This window comes from Macaca nemestrina, chromosome 1 (assembly GCF_043159975.1).
Source record: "Macaca nemestrina isolate mMacNem1 chromosome 1, mMacNem.hap1, whole genome shotgun sequence".
NCBI lineage: Eukaryota > Metazoa > Chordata > Mammalia > Primates > Cercopithecidae > Macaca > Macaca nemestrina.
The window spans coordinates 102757601-102773696 of NC_092125.1; the positions used below are offsets into that span (position 1 = coordinate 102757601).

Consider the following 16096-nt stretch of genomic DNA (forward strand, 5'->3'; position numbering starts at 1 on the left):
TTAGCACCCTCTCCAAAGTGGCCTGCCAAGCCTTTGTTCATTTTCTTAAGCTGAACCTTACCTCTCCTCCAAAGTAGCCAAACACCTGGGCCAGCCAGATGGGAAAGCTTGCTTAATTCCTCTGCGTTACCTACTCCTGCTCCCACTCTCCTCCCAAGCCTGTGCGTGTCAGTTATTAATCCCTATCCCACATCTTTCTGAATGCAAACCCTGGCATAATGCATGTCCCCTAGGGAACACGGTGGGGCATGGCTATTGCCTGAGCAAGGAAGAACTAGCCCCCAGGAGGCAGAAGGGCAATGCCCCTGGCTAACTGAGAGGCCAGAGGGGCTGAGATCATCCCCAGCAGAACTGTAATTCAGACCACTTTTCTGCCATTCTTGGCCATGTAACATGGACAGACACAAAATCTAAATGTTCCAAGTAGTTCTGGAAGAAAGTTTTCAGACAACCTCAAGGAAAAGTATAGCAACAGACTTTGTTATTGGTCTGAGATCTCCCCCAGGGAGGTCAGCCCACACAGGGACAGGAGGTGCTTCTGAGTCTCAGAGGCAAGCAGGTGGGAGGGGCTAGGGGAAGAATGCCATGGCCTCATCCTCCCTGAGTTTGGCCTTGATGGGATCCCTTGGCAACATCAGCTCCTGGATTATGGCGTACGCAGGACATTGTGGGGCGAAGCAATTTTTCTGAAAAGAAAAGGAAGGCTGACATCTGACAAGAGGAATGAAGATTAGTCCTCTGGGAGAAAAAAAAAAAAAAAAAGGTCCTGGGGCAGGGTGGGTTAGGGGCTGGGGGACATGCAGAAAAAGCCGAGTGATTAATACTGCTGATCTTCCAGCAAGAGGAACGGAGGTTATGTTGTGATTTTTAAAAAGAAGCAGAGAAACTACAGAGCTTCCTTGGAAATGGGGAGACAGAAGCTGCCTGCAGCAGCTGTCTAGTGTGACAGCTGATTGATAGGGGCAAGCTCTGCTTCAGCAGGAGAGAGTGAAAGGGACTCACAGCGAGGGACAGCCACAGCAGCCCCACTGGACCCTTGGACACACTCTTGGCCTTGGAGAACTGCATCTGATACTGCACTGTGGCGAGGAAGCCCTCCAGACCCACCTCTGTGATGCGGTTCCCTGGTGGAAGGTGCAGACAGGTGGCCTCTTAGCACCACAGGCCTCACTGGCACCTGACACACCAGACATCCCCAGCAGCCCAGTTCCTCCAGCTCCCCACTCCAGACTCACTGGCCCAGGCACACCTTTCCCTGACCTGGCCCTTCACCCAGCTCTTCACACACACCCCATCTAACTCCCCTCATTACTCCAATCGCCTGTCCCCAGCCTCCCAGACTCAGCACTTCCCCTGGCCCCTCAAGCCCTGTGCAAGAGAGCCTTGGGGAACATGTAGCCCAAAGATGGGAGGACCAGGTCTGCTCCACAGAGTCAGGGCAGACACCCTCAGGCAGGACAGGACCCAGGTAGCCTCATGGCAGGAGGACAGAGGAGGTTGGCAGACATACGGAGGAGGTTGAGGTGCAAAAGGACCTTGTTCCCAGGCATGAAAACTTTCCCATCTCGGTGCTCCACAGGCTCCAGGAGAGGGTTGATCACCTCAGTAGCCTCAACAACCAGCTGCTAAAGCAGAATACTAATTGCAGCAGACAGCAGGGGAGCTGGTCAACAGGCCATTCATTCATTCATTCAACATACATGTTTTGACTGCCGGCTATAGTCCAGGCTTTGTCCCAGGTGCTGGGGATACAAAAATAAATAAGCCCATACCCTCAAGAAGCTCCTTTGTGCTGGGGAGCCAGAAAGTGAAAGTAACGTGGTCTAGAGTGAGCACTGATAGAGGCAAACTCAGAGCACTGTGGGAGCACGGAAAGGGAATACCTAGGCCAGGCCAGGAAGGGTCTCCTGTGAATGCACATCATGTACGGGAAAGGTGTTCTAGGCAAAAAAGCAGGTGCAAAGGCTCTGGAAGCGTGAAACAGTATGTCACGTTCAGGTTTTACTAAGTGTTTCCTAACACCTAGAGCAATGAGGAGAATAGATTGGAGGGAAGTGACTGACAACGACGGGCGCGATGAAAAGAAATTGCAATAGTCCTAGTGACAATCAGCAGCCTGATCAAGACAGAGGCAGAGATGAAAAATGGAAACTGAAAGCCAACCCCAACCTCTTCCTGCCTCTGAACATCCTCTTTTGTAAGATTTTGTCTTGGGTGCCAGAGAAGACTCCTGAAAGGAGACGGGCCCTTCCCTGCCTAGGGTGTGCAGGGAGTCTTCCGACGGAAGCGAAAAGTACAGAGAGGCAGACGCTCAGGCAGCTGACAGAATGGAGGGATGAGGGACGGTAGGAGCACTGGAGGCAGCTCAGGAAGACTTCCAATGCAAGCAGCAAGCTGGTCCAAGTTGAAAGGGGGCACAGAAGATCCAGGGGCAAAAGAGAGAGGGTCTGAAGAAGGACCTATGCACAGGGTAGCGTGGGGCAGTGCCATGACCATAAAAATGCGCTGGCTTCCTCGGGGAGCTGCTGAGAGGGGCAAAAAAGAAGTCACTTTGTTCCTATGCAACAGTCCAAGCAAGTGATGGAGGTGGTGATGAGGAACTGAGGGCCTCTGGGGAAGCAGCCTGGCTGAGTTGAGACAGCAGATCCAAAGTGTGGGCTACTAATAGACAAGTAAAAGTAGAAGGGGCCTGCTCCCACTATTCCCACAGAAGCCCAGGGTGAGATGGGAGGGGGTTTCAGGTGAGGTTGGGAGAGGAGTGGAGGACAAATTTGAAAGTAAATGGCTGCTGCCACAGCATGGGGCTGGAGACCACATTCCAGCAGCGGCTAGGGTGAGAGGTCTCAGGCAAGCCTGGAATCCCAGGGGTGTGCCCCCTGCCTCCACTCCTCCTGGCAGCTTACCTCGGACTCCGGGAGGATGCTGCGCTTCTCTCTGCTCCCGATCTTGATCCCTTTTATCCTGCTTGGCTTCTGCTCAGGGATGGTTACCTCTGGGGCCAGAAGAGCAGCCAGAATGCACAGTGCACACTTCTAATGCCACCCAGCCTCCCTCCCCAGAAAGAACAGGCTAGGTGAGGCAAAGAGACCCCCCAACTTTGGGTTTGGGTCCAACAGAAACGGCTGGAGGGGGCTGGGTGTGGTAGCTCACACCTGTAATCCCAGCACTTTGGGAGGCCAAAGCAGGAGGATCACCTGAGGTCAGGAATTTGCGACCAGCCTGGCCAATATGGTGAAGCCCTGTCTCTACTAAAAATGCAAAAATTAGCTGGGCGTGGTGGCGCATGCCTGTAATCCCAGCTACTGGGTAAGCTGGGGCAGGAGAATTGCTTGAACCCAGGAGACAGAGGCTGCAGTGAGGCAAGATCGCACCTCTGCACTCCAGCCTGGGCAACAGAGTGAGACTCCATCTAAAAAAAAAAGAAAAGAAAAAAAGAAATGACTGGAGGGGGCCCCAGCTAGGTGGGTGGGTTCTTTGAAGACAGGGCCACAGAGCTCCAGCTCCAACAAAAGGGATGAGGACAGCAGTGGGTCAGGATGTCTGGGCTGGATGCGGCTCTCCACATCATCCCTCTGTGAGAAGGAAATCAAGCCCAGAGGGACATGGCAAGATGAGCTCCAGGCAGGCGCACCCAGGCCCAGAACAGCCTCCTGCACCCGTCCAGGCTCTCTTCCCTCCTCCACACAGGAAGGTGCCGCCAAAGGGCGCCCGCACTTACTCCCCTTGCCTGCCTTTGTGGCATCTTCTTTCTTAGGGGTTCCTTGTGTGGGTGACTGCCCAGACCCCGACTTCTCCTCTTTCTTGGCCAATTCCTGTGGAGAATGTGAGAAGAGAGGTGGAAGTCCCACCTCCGGAGGGGATGGGCAGTGGTGAGGGAAGGAGCCCAGATTAGGACCTGCAGCCTTAGGGGGAACTTCAAAGGCCCATGTGACCTTCTTCCCTCCACCGCTTCTGCACATGATGGAAGCCCCCTCCCCTGTCCGTCCAGTGCCCAGGCTCTGTCCCATTGCACACCTACCCATGACTTCTCCTTTTTCTTGCCCAGGCCCTTAGGGGTTTTCATTGTCTGCGTCTTGTCTGTCTTGTCCACCAATGCACTATTGCTGATCCCTACCATCTGACTCTTCTCACGGTCCGTTTTGGAGTCCCCATGTCGAGAGGAGGAGGGCTGTGCTCACAAATGGGAGGGAAAGGAGGAAGAAGCCAGAGTCCCTTCCTCAATGGGGGCATGAAAGGTAGCTGTACACATACTTGGGGAGCAGTCGAGCTGACAAGCACCCTCCCACCCACCTCCCTGCCTAATAATCTGTATAGGACTCCTCTGGGGTGAGATGCTCTGGGGAAGAAATAGCAGAGGGACCTGGGTAGGGGTGATATGAACGGTGAGGCAGGGTCTCAGATTCTCACATTGAGGAGAAAAAATAGCAGCTTTTATTGAGCTAAGTGCCAGGCGCTATTTTAACTGCATTGCAGGAAATAAGTCACTAAATCCTCTCAACAGTCATGAAATAGGTACAATTACCCACTTACAGATGAGGAAACTAAGGCAATGAGAAGTTAAGTAACACAGGCCAGGTGCAGTGGCTCATGCCTGTAATCCCAATACTTTCGGAGGCCAAAGTGGGCAGATCATTTGAGACCAGGAGTTCGAGACCAGCCTGGTCAACGTAGCGAAACCCCATCTCTACTAAAAAAATATAAAAATTAGCTGGGCGTGGTCGCACACGCCTGTAATCTCAGCTACTCAGGAGGCTAAGGCAGAAAAATCGCTTGAACCCAGGAGGCAGAAACGGCAGTGAGCCGAGATCACACCACTGCACTCCAGCCTGGGCAACAGAGCCAGACTCTGTCTTAAAAAAAAAAAAAAAGTTTAGTAGCTTGCCCAAGAATTACAAGCTGGGATATGGATGAGCCGGATTTCAGGTCCAGATGTTCTCAATCTAGTGTCGTATCTCTGAACCAGTACACTCTACTGCCCATAAGGTGGTTATGCAATTAGAGCCTGCCCAGCAGGCGCCTGGCAAACGTCTGTGCACAAATCGGAGGGAAAGACAGTCACGACAGAGGGTGGAGATTAAACCGGATGGCCAGTTTGCTGAAAAGCAGCGGACTTGGGGAGTGGGCTCGAGGGCCAGAGGCGCTCTCCGCTGGTCCTGGGGCCTTGGGGCTCCTCACCGATCGCGAGCGCTCCTGCGTCCCTTTCTCCAGCAGGAGACGCCGGCGCTCCACCACCTCCGTGTGCGTCAACTCGAAGGCGCGCAGGACCTGAAGGAGGCTGGCTCTCAGCGGTCGGCTCCCTTGGCCCGTCCACGCCCCGGCCCCACCTGGTCTGCACACCCACCTCGGCCAGCTTCAGGGCGCCCTTGTCCTGGATGCGATTGTGGGCCAGGGACAGCCAGAGCAGGGAACGGTTCAGCCGGAGACCCTAAGAAGCGGGCAGGGACGCGTGAGCCGCCTGAGGCGCCCCTGCTCCCAGCGGGTCCCTCCCGGCCGCGCACGCACGTCCGCGATGTAGCCCGCGCCCTCGTCCCCGATGTGGTTGAAGCCCAGGTTGAGCGAGACGAGGGTCCGGTTGCAGCTGTGCAGCGTGGACAGTGCCTGGCCCAGGAGTTGCGCCCCGCGGTCGTCGATGTTATTGTTCCGCAGAGACAAGTGCGCAATCCTGGGGCAGCCAGAGGGAGAATGTGGGTCGCTGGAAACGGTACAGGGCGCCCGCCGGAATACGGGAGACTTGAAGGCTTGAGGGGGCCGTCTGGTCTGAGGATGTAGGGGCAGGAATCGACAGCCCTTGCCGAGATGGTAGGGGGACAAGGAAGGGCGGGGACTAAAAATGGCTTGGAATTTCGAGACAGGCCCAGAGAAAGGGTGTGAGGGCAGGGAGTCTCACGTGCTGTCCAAGGCCATGAGCTTATGATAGGACTGCTCCGGCAGTGGGTTCCCCTCCAGAGACACCTTCCTGAGGGCAGGGGAGATCTGAGAACTAGAAGGTACCACTGAGGCCAGGTAAGGGAGGGGAACAGAGAGGAAGTGTGCTTCCCTGGGAAGCAGCTAGGAAGCAGAGTCGAAGGATTGCCCCCCAATATAGGAAAGATATGTGACAATTCCCCAGACTAAAAATTAACAGGTGTGCCCGTTGTGAAGGGGCTGCTCCCCAAAGTTGGTGACCCAAGGTAGGGTGGCCCCTAAGATGGCCTTCAGTGGTCCCCACCTCCTGGAACTCATGCCCCTGGGTCATCTCTTCCCCTTGAGTGTGGACTTCATATTAGAAGTGACTCACTTCTGGCCCAGCACGGTGACTCACGCCTGTAATCCCAGCACTTTTTGAGGCCAAGGCAGGCGGATTGCCTGAGCTCAGGAGTTTGAGACCAGCCTGGGCAACAGGGTGAAACCCCGTCTCTACTAAAAATACAAAAAGTTAGCGGGAGGTGGTGGTGTGTGCCTGTAATCCCAGCTACTTGGGAGGCTGAGGCAGAAGAATCACTTGAACCCCGGAGGCAGAAGTTGCAGTGAGCCAAGATTGTGCCACTGTACTCCAACCTGGGCAACACAGCAAGACTCTGTCTCAAAAAAAAAAAAAAAAAAAAAAAAAAGAAGAAGAAGAAGAAGAAGGGCGGTGGGGTGGAGGGAAAGAAGTGCCTGGCTTCTAAAGAACAGAACATGGCAGAAGAGATGGGACAGCACTTCCAGGTTTAGGCTACAAAGGCCGTGGCTTCCGTCTTGACTGCTCTCTGGCACTCTCTCAAATGGCCAGCTGCCATGTGGTAAGGACACTCGAGGCAGTCTGTGGGGAGGCCCAGGCAGCCACACAAGCTAGCCTGGAGGCAGATTCTCCACCACAGTTGATCCTTGAGGTAACTGCAGCCCCAGTTGGCAGCTGTACGGCAACCTCAAACCCTGAGCCAGAGCACTCAGCTAGCCCACCCCCAGGTCATCTCACAGCAGCTATGAGATCATAAATGTATGTCCTTTTGAGGCACTGAATCTTGGGGTTAATTTGTCACACAGCATAACTACAACATGAGCATCCACACGGCAGTGGCTTCTCTAACAGTGCTGTGAGAGTGGAGGTCCTTTTCTAAGTTACAGCAAAAACTGAACTAATGGCTAGAAATGACTCCATGTAAAAATGTGCTCCCATGATTTCTTATTTTGTTCAACCCTTCAGCCTGCCTCATCTGTCACACAAACTTGATTACATTCAGTTTAAATTTGTTTATGTTGCTATGACTTACTCTTACACATTATTTACAGATGAATTAATACAGTTGTTTTCTGCTAGCTAATTCCCATGATGGAATGAAACATGTTTCATGGTGTTTTACAGAGTGCTGGGGACCCCAACCTGAAGAAGATACAGTCCCTGCCCTCAAGGAGCACCCAAGCCATCCACAGGAGGAAGACAGGCAAGCCACTGCACGGAGGGGTACTTGCCCCTTACACTCCCAACCACACCTGTAGTTACCTGCCCCATGCCTTGCTCCTGCTCCTTCCCATACAAGTATGCCCTTTCCCAATTCCCTCTCTGGCCTGCTCCTAGGCCTCCTTCAGCTCAGTACCACCTCCTCCAGGCAGGTTTCCAGGTCTTCCTGCCCCACATCCATAAAGTGGGGTGGCACTTCTCTCTGCCCACCCCCTCCCCCGATGAACCAGTCCTCCATCACCAGTCTCCACATTGCCCTGCAGTATTTATTCTTTTCTCCTTTTCTCTCCCTCCCTGGACTGTGAGTTCCTGGAGGATAAGAACTTGCCTTACCAGCCCCTAGTACAGGACCAGGGCCCCAGGCAGCCAGGAAGGAGAGCGAGAACCTCTGGGGAGGGAGTAGAGGGTAATGAGACTAATGCAGGGGAGACAGGATGAGCCCCTGAAGGTCAGGTTCTTTGGGTGCTGGTGTGGGCAGAAAAGCGGGCCTGGCTTCTTGTCTAATGGGGGTATCATGATCCAACAGACTTTGCCTGCTTCTGATTCCACAGGGATGCCAGCCAGGCCCACAGGAGCTGGGACCTGCCACTTCCATCCCCACACTGCTTCCCTCTGACCACCCGCCCAGCCAGGCTGCCCAGGCACTGGGGGCCTCTCCCTCTGCTGACCTGAGCGTGGATGAACAGAGAGGCAGGAGCTCGATGAAGGTGGTCAGGGTCTTATCCGTCAGTCCCACCTTCCAAAAGCTGGCGTGGGCGGTAAGTGCAGAAACACCGAGGTAGAGCGCTGCCTCCTACTGGAAAACTCTCCCCACACCGACCTCCCAGCGGCGCCCTTCCTCAACCCCCACCTCCCACCTCCCCACCGTCTCCAGAGTCTCCCATGCCCCTTGGTTCTCTCTCCCAAGCCACCAGGAGCCCCAACTCCCACTCTGGCCTCCCGCCCATCCCCCCAGTGCCTCTCACTTGATGGCCTGTAGCTGGGTGAGCGGGGGCAGACATTTAGAGAAGATACCCAGAATCCGTTCTTCAACCTTCCAACCTACGGGCCAAGAGGAGGCAGGCGCCTCAGACCTGGGAGGCGCCCGGGGAGCGAAAGGGAGCTGGGGCAGGTGGGGGGAGCGGGGCTCACCGCGGATGTAGATTTCCTTCACCGACTTGCTGTCCTCCTGCTCCAGCTCCACCTGGATGGTGGGCCGGAAGAACACGTATTTGCTCTCCAGGCTGTTGAGGCTGCAGGACCCCGACAGCCGCGGATCGTCTGGAAGGCAGAGGTGAGGAGGGAGGGGAACAGCCACCTCCCCAGGCTCCACGCTGGGCCGGCCCACGGGTGCCCGGGTGGGATTGGAGGACACCGCCAGCGCGGGAGGCGCCGGCCTGCGGGCGCTGCCTCTCCGGCCACGCGCGCCTCTGCTGGGATTTGGAAAGGCAGACAGGAGACTCCTCCACCTCCTCACCGGCCTCGTCGAATCCCCCCGCCCCCAACTCACACACACACACGGCCCCGCGTCCCTCCATTTGGCCCGGAGTGGGAAGGGAGGCTGAGGATGGACGAAGCTACCCTGGCAGGCACCGGGGAGCTCCACTGTCACTCACCTAGGGTGGCCTTTTCCGACAAAGACGCGGAGGGGACGAAGGGCGGGTGGGGGCGGGGCCGGTTGACAACTTTGGGGAAGTCCGTGTAGCCCCATCGCGTGCAGAGCTCGGCGAAGTCGATCTCGAGGACCCCCGTGCACTGGTACTCCTCTGCGGGGGCGGGCGGGGGTGTGAGAGAAGGGGCCGCGCCCATCCCCCGCATCCCCAAGCTCACCCGCGCAGGCGGAGGGGCCCTCCTCAGATGGATATTTTTGCAGCCATTCAACTTGCAAATGCCTGGAAGAACGGACGCTGAAAACACTTGATAGGAAACGGGGAAAGCAAGAGCTCGGAGAAAGGGGATTAAGGGGCATGCGTACGCGGTAGACAACGGGGTCGCCTCTTCTGTGTGCTGGCTTTCCCACTCCCAGGTCAAAGCCACTGCCACCCCTGCTCTCCACTCCCAGCCTGGGCCTCCGCCTTTCCCAGGTGTCCCCAGCCCAGCCTCCTCCTCACAAGACTTCTTTTCCTGCTGGAACTGCTCAGGGTCCCTGGGAGAAAGACGCGCAGGCCCGATGTGAGTTCCTTTCCACTCCTACTCCTTCCCTACACATACACCCAAGTGCAGCAGAACGATACTTTTATTTAACACTTGCCCTGCCCAGTGTGTTTATATAGCACTTCCTAGTGTCCAGTGCTGTTTGAAATGCTGTAGAAATATTAACTCATTTGTGAGTTATATTAATTCACACATGCCCACCACATCCCAACATGAGGGCTGTGCTATGCGAACTTGAGACTCTGAGTCTTCAAGGGACACTTGCACTTTCTGGCTGCCCACCATGGGCATCCCAGGAAGAAGTGCCTCCTAGAGATGGGACAGGAGTCCCTGCCAAGTGCTAGACTGGAGCTCCATAGAACACCACGCTGGCCACAGGGGCAGGTGCTGCAGGAGCTGTGTGGGGGAGGGACACATGCAGCTCAGCAGTAGGGAGCTTGCCTGAGGGCGTGGCAGGGCTGGCAGGATGCAGAGAGGCTCAAGGGTTCATGAGGAAAGGCATGAGAGACATGTTCCTCTTGTGTCCGGCCATCAGTGGGAACCCGGGCACACAGCCAAATGGATGAAGCAGATAAGAGGGCATAGGGAGGTTGCAATGTCCCCTTGGTCTGGCTGGCTCCTGCACACCTCCCTGCCCTCCCAAGCTTACGTCTGCTGGGAGAGCCCCTCATGCTTCCTTGCTTCACTCATACCTCCCTTCTCAAGAACAGAGATTCTCAAGCTTTAACATCTTAAAAATCACCTGGAGAGCTGTTGAAACAAATTTCCTGGGCCCTATCCTACAGAAATTCTGATTCAGTAGACCAGGTGAGGGCCATGATTTTGCATTTTTAGCAACTTCCCAGATGATGCTGAAGTTGCTGGTCCAAGGACAGCACCTTGAGAAGCCCTGCTGTAAAACAGTGCTGCCCCACAGTACTTCATGCCGTGGTGGAAATGGGTTCTCTCTGCACTTTAGCAGGTAGCTACCTGTCAGACAGCACAGCTCTTCTCCCTCCCACATCCCTTGCTCATGCTCTCTAATGATCTCACCTTGTAGCTTCTTGAGAATTAAAGCCATTAGATAGGATGTCCTCTAAATCCCTACACTTTCCTATATCAGCCATCACTCTCTACTGGACACGAGCCCACATCTGCCCCTGCCACAGCACACAGTGATGTCTGCTAAGGCCACCGTGACCTCCATGTTGTCCTATCCAGGTGCCTGTGCAGGTGTCACTCCCATTCTCTCCTACCTCTCTGCTGGCTGCTCAGGCTCCCCTGCCAGCTCCTCATCCTCTACTACCTGTAAGGCTGGATCCTGAGCCCTCTCCTCTTCTCTGTTTATACTCCCTGCCTCCTTATGGGGTCTCTTTCATTGCCAGGACTTAACTATGCCAGAACATCAGCAGCTTCCAAAGTCACAACTCCACCCTTAACCTATCTTAGTCACTGTTGACCCATGTGTCCAGCTGTCCAGCTGGCATCACCCCTTGGAGCTCCTGCCTTACATGCACCTCCTTTGGGCTTTCCCATCTCCATGAATGGCACCTCCTCCTACCCAGTGCCCAGTCCAGAAGCCTGAGAATCATTCTTGCTATGTCGCTCACTCCCTACCCTGTCCAATCCTTTACCAACTCTTATTACTTCTACCTCAAAAGTGTTTCTTTGAGAGGCCTAACCCAACCACCCCTCACCATTCTCACTGCCCTATCCCAACTCCCACTGTCCCCGGACTAGGCTGTTGAAATAGTCTGGTAACTCATCTCTCAGCCTCCTTCCACCCCGTTTTCTATACAGCAGCCGTCGTTTTGTGTGTGTGTGCGTGTGTGTGTGTTGAATGTAACTGGCTTCATACTTGTAGGGGATTCTATACTGTCTTGTCTTCCCTTCCAGAAGATGTTCTTTCTCCAGCTCTTATAATTCCTTCCCCTCATCCACCAGCACTGACAAGGAGATAGCACCTGGCTAATGCTGGACCATCAGAGCTTTCTCCCAAGTTGTTTCACTTTGATTCCAGAGACAGCAAGTTCTTGTCCCCGTGATGTTGAGGCTGGCAGATTTGTATCAAAAAGTCTTCTGATACATTTCCCCTTCATGCTTAGTTTGATTGGGGTTCTATCACTTACATCAAAAAGGGCCGTACATCTACTTATACCATTCTACTCGTTTTCCTTTCCCAGAGGATGTAAACCCCATGGGGGCAGGACCATGTCCATCTCATTCTCCTCCCTGACATACCTGGCCTCATGGCTGGCGTTTGGAAAGTAATTGTTGAATCAATGAATGAACATCTGTAAACTCTGTTCAAAGACACCTCCTGGCAACCCCCCTGGTGCCCTCACCCCCCCGGCCTTCCTCTCTTCTATATCTTATCCCATCTTACTGGTATTTGTTACCGTCCCAAACCAGAGTGTGGGTTCTTTAAGATCAAGTTCAATTCAAACATCTATCAAGCCGAGATGCAGGAACTCAACCTGGGTATGTATGAGTTCAGCCATAGCCATCGAGCAGTGAGTAGTTAGTGGGAACCCGGGAAGACGTAGCCTGGAGGCCCGATCACCCAACCCCGGCGCCAGCGTACCAGGGCTTTTGGGCTCCTCCTCTCCCACGGGAGGCAAAACAGTCGCCGGCTTCTCTTTGGCCGCGCGCTCTCCCTTTTTGGTCACCGCGCCGGAAGACTTCTGGGTCCCCGGACGCGGGGCCCTGGGTGAGGCCCCCGGCGCGCTCTGCTCGCTCGACATGCTGGTGTTGTCTGCAGCGTCTCTGGGACCTTCGTCGGGGCGGGAAGGTAGGACCGCACTCTATGGGGCTCACTCTGGGGGTGGCTGAATCAGGGGATCTCTGTTCCGCGTCCAGGGACCGGATCCTACCGGTCCGGGGTGGCGTCGCCTACGCGTCCCTCTCCAAGACAACCGCACGAGGCGGGAGGGCCCGAGGGAAAGGGGCAACCGCAGAGAGCACGCGGGGCCGACAGGGGGCGCCGCAGGGCAGAGCAAGGCGGGGGGAGAGCCCGGGAGGGCGGGTGGCGGAGCGAGAGCCGGAGGGGCGGGCAGGGCTAGGGCGGCCGAAGATGGCAGGAGCTGATGGGCCCCGGAGGGCCAGGGCTGGCCGAACCTGTGCTAAGGGAGAAGGGCTAGGGTGACCCAGGACCTGAGCGGAGCCATGGCGAGGGAAACGAGTGGATCTTAGGACGGCAGCGGGGATAAGTATAGGGCGAGGGCGGGCAATCCAAAGCATCCTGGAATTGAGCCCGGGGGAGCGGGGCGGACTCGGCGGGGACGGGGTAGTGGGCAGTCGGAGGACATCAGGGAGAATCCAGGTGGGGGCAGGTCCACTCTCCAGAGTCCACCCACCTGTCCGGTAAGGAGAGAGCACCTGGTGGAAGGGGTCTAGAAAAACCCATCCAGTTGGTGTGGTGCTAGGTTTCTATTCTCGACCCCCAACTGTTTAGCCTCCTGGAGGACTCTGGGGACTCAGTTAATCCGCTAACGAGTTAATAAGGTGAGTCACACTCCTTACAAACCTGGGATTCAAAGTCATCACCTGACTCCTACTCTAGACCCTGATGGTTCTGCTCTGGTGGGCCCCATTTGAGTAAAGGCATACCTCCAAAATACTAAGGGTTGGGTTCCAGACCACAGCAATAAAGCTAATATGGCAATAAAGTGAGTCACACCGCTTTTGTTTTTCTCAGTGCATATAAAAATTACGTTTACACTATACTGTAGCTAAGTGTGCAATAGCATTATGTCTAGAAATGCATATACTTTTTTTTTTTTTTTTTGAGACGGAGTCTCACTCTGTTGCCCAGGCTGGAGTGCAGTGCAGTGGCGTGATCTCAGCTTACTGCAACCTCTGCTTCCCAGGTTTAAGCGATTCTCCTGCCTCAGCCTCCTTAGTAGCTGGGATTACAGGCGTGCGCCACTATGTCCGGCTAATTTTTGTATTTTTAGTAGAGACGAAGGTTCACCATATTGGCCAGGCTGGTCTTGAACTCCTGACATCAAGTGATCCTCCCACCTCGGCCTCCCAAAGTGCTGGGATTACAAGCATGAACCACAGCGCCCAGCCCAATGCACATACCTTAATTTAAAAAATACTTTATTGCTAAAAATGTTAATACCATCTGAGCCTTTAGTGAGTCATAATCTTTTCACTGGTGCAGCGCCTTGTTTTGATGTTGATGGCTGCTGACTGATCAGTGTGGTGGTTGCTGAAGGTTGGGGTGCCAGTAGCAATTTCTTGAAATAAGACAACAGTGAAGTTTGCCACATCAGTTGACTTCCTTTCACAAAAGATTTCTCAATAGCACGCAATGCTGTTTGACAGCATGTAACCCACTGTAGAACCTTTTTTCAAAATTGGAGTCAATTCTTTCAAATCCTGCCACTGCTTTATCAACCAAGTTTATGGAATATTCTAAATTGTTTCTTGTCGTTTCAACAATGCTCACAGCGTCTTCACCAAGAGTAGATTCCATCTCATGAAACTGCTTTTTTTGCTCATTCATAAGCGACTCCTCATCCATTCAACTTTTATCATGAATTGCAGCAATTCAGCTTCATCTTCAGGCTCCACTTCTAATTCTAGTTCTCTTGCTGTTTCTACAACATCTGCAGTTACTTCCTCCACTGAAGTCTTGAACCCCTCCAAGTCATCCATGAGGGTTGGAGTCAACTTCTTCCAAATTCCTGTTAGCATGGATATTTTGACCTCCTCCCATCATGAATCACAAATGTTCTTAATAGCATTTAAAATGGTGAATCCTATCCAGAAGGTTTTCAATTGAATTTGCCCAGATCCATCAGAGGAATCACTATGTATGGCAACTCATGCTTTACAAAAATTTGTTTCTTAAATAATCAGACTTGAAAGTTGAAATTGCTCCTCAATCCATAGACTGCAGAATGGATACTGTATTAGCAACCATGCAGACAACATTAATCTCCTTGTATATCTCCAGGTGCATTGTCAAGGGGCAGTAATATTTTGAAAGGGATACTTTTTTTCTGAGCAGTAGATCTCAATAGTGGGCTTAAAATATTCAGTAAACCATGCTGTAAACAGATGTGCTATTGTCCAGACTTTGTTCCATTTCCAGAGCACAGGGACACAGGCAGGGTAAAATTAGCATTCTTTTCTATTTATTTATTTATTTTGAGATGGATTCATGCTCTGTCACCCAGGCTGGAGTGCAGTGGCACGATCTTGGCTCACTGTAACCTCCGCCTCTCAGGTTCAAGCTGTTCTCCTGCCTCAGCCTCTCCAGTAGCTGGGACTACAGGTGTGCGCCACCACACCTAGCTAAATTTTTTTTGTATTTTTAGTGGAGATGAAGTTTCACCATGTTGGCCAGGCTGATCTCGAACTCCTGACCTCAAGTGATCCTCCTCAGTCAGCCTCCCAAAGTGCTGGGATTATAGGCGTGAGCCACCACACCCAGCCTTTTTTTTTTTTTTTTTCTTTTTAGAGACAGGATCTTGCTCTGTCACCAAGGCTGGAGTCCAATGGCATGATCGTAGCTCACTACAGCCTTCTACTCCTGAGCTTAAGCGAACCTCCCACCTCAGCCTCCCAAGTAGCTATGACTACAGGCATGTGCCACCACGCCACATTAAAGACTCAGCATAATTCTTAAGGGCCTGAGCATTTTTGGAATGGTAAATGAGCATTGGCTTCAACTTAAAGTTACCAGCTGTATTAGCCCCTAACACCTGTCCTTTGAAGCTCTGAAGCCAGACATTGACTTCTCTCTAGCTGTGAAAGTCCTAGATGGCATCTTCCTCTAATATAGGCTGTTTTGTCTACATTGAGAATCTGTTGTTTAGAGGAGCCACCTTCATCAATTGTCTTAGCTAGATCTTCTGGATAACTTACTGCAGCTTTTACATCAGCATGAGCTGTTTCACCTTGCACTTTTATGTTATGGAGATGGCTTCTTAAACTTCTTTCATTAAACTTCACGAACCAACCTCTGCTGGCTTCTAACTTTTCTATAGCTTCATCACCTCTCTCAGCCTTCATAAAACTGAAGAGAGTTAGGGTCTTGCTGTAGATTAGGCTTTGGCTTTTAAGGAAATATTTTGGCTGATTTGATCTATCCAGACCACTAAAGTTTCTTCATATCAGCAATAAGGCTGTTTCACCTTTTTTTTTTTTTTTTTTTTTGAGACGGAGTCTCGCTTTGTCGCCCAGGCTGGCGTGCAGTGGCCGGATCTCAGCTCACTGCAAGCTCCGCCTCCCGGGTTTACGCCATTCTCCTGCCTCAGCCTCCCGAGTAGCTGGGACTACAGGCGCCCACCACCTCGCCCGGCTAGTTTTTTGTATTTTTAGTAGAGACGGGGTTTCACCATATTAGCCAGGATACAGAGTCTTGCTCTGTCACCCAGGCTGGAGTACAATGGCATGATCTCAGCTCATAGCAACCTCCGCCTCCTGGGTTCAAATTGTTCTCCTGCCTCAGCCTCCTGAGTAGCTGAAATTACAGGTGCGCACCACCACACCTGGCTAAGTTTTTGTATTTTTTGTCGAGACACGGTTTCACCATGTTGGTCAGGCTGG

At 53.2% G+C, this 16096-nt stretch overlaps 1 protein-coding gene and 1 long non-coding RNA gene across 12 annotated transcripts; one reads left to right on the top strand and one right to left on the bottom strand.

The window, feature by feature from the left end:
• Nucleotides 1-458: 458 nt before the first annotated feature.
• On the bottom strand, nt 459-12455 carry LOC105498078 (leucine rich repeat containing 71). Of its 10 annotated transcripts, none has more exons than XM_071083299.1 (16): nt 12117-12455; nt 9016-9165; nt 8552-8680; nt 8386-8461; nt 8089-8166; nt 5888-5956; nt 5503-5662; nt 5342-5425; nt 5176-5265; nt 4019-4168; nt 3719-3812; nt 2904-2992; nt 1701-1742; nt 1536-1622; nt 1003-1124; nt 459-686 (listed from the first exon to the last, which is right to left on the bottom strand). In XM_071083299.1, the coding sequence occupies exons 1-16, from the start codon at nt 12274-12276 to the stop codon at nt 647-649; spliced, it is 1620 nt and encodes a 539-aa protein (XP_070939400.1). In that variant the 5' UTR covers nt 12277-12455; the 3' UTR covers nt 459-646. The 10 variants fall into 10 exon arrangements, with proteins under 10 accessions (XP_070939400.1, XP_011768203.2, XP_011768199.2 ...); XM_011769901.2 differs by having other exon boundaries at nt 1536-1625; XM_011769897.2 differs by having other exon boundaries at nt 1511-1622; nt 12117-12453.
• On the top strand, nt 5668-9408 carry LOC139359655 (uncharacterized). 2 transcript variants are annotated; one of them, XR_011615906.1, is made up of 5 exons: nt 5668-5799; nt 7325-7403; nt 7972-8178; nt 8598-8693; nt 9273-9408. It is a non-coding gene; the product is annotated as an uncharacterized lncRNA (long non-coding RNA). The 2 variants fall into 2 exon arrangements; XR_011615902.1 differs by lacking the exon at nt 5668-5799 and adding an exon at nt 7019-7120.
• Nucleotides 12456-16096: the final 3641 nt, after the last annotated feature.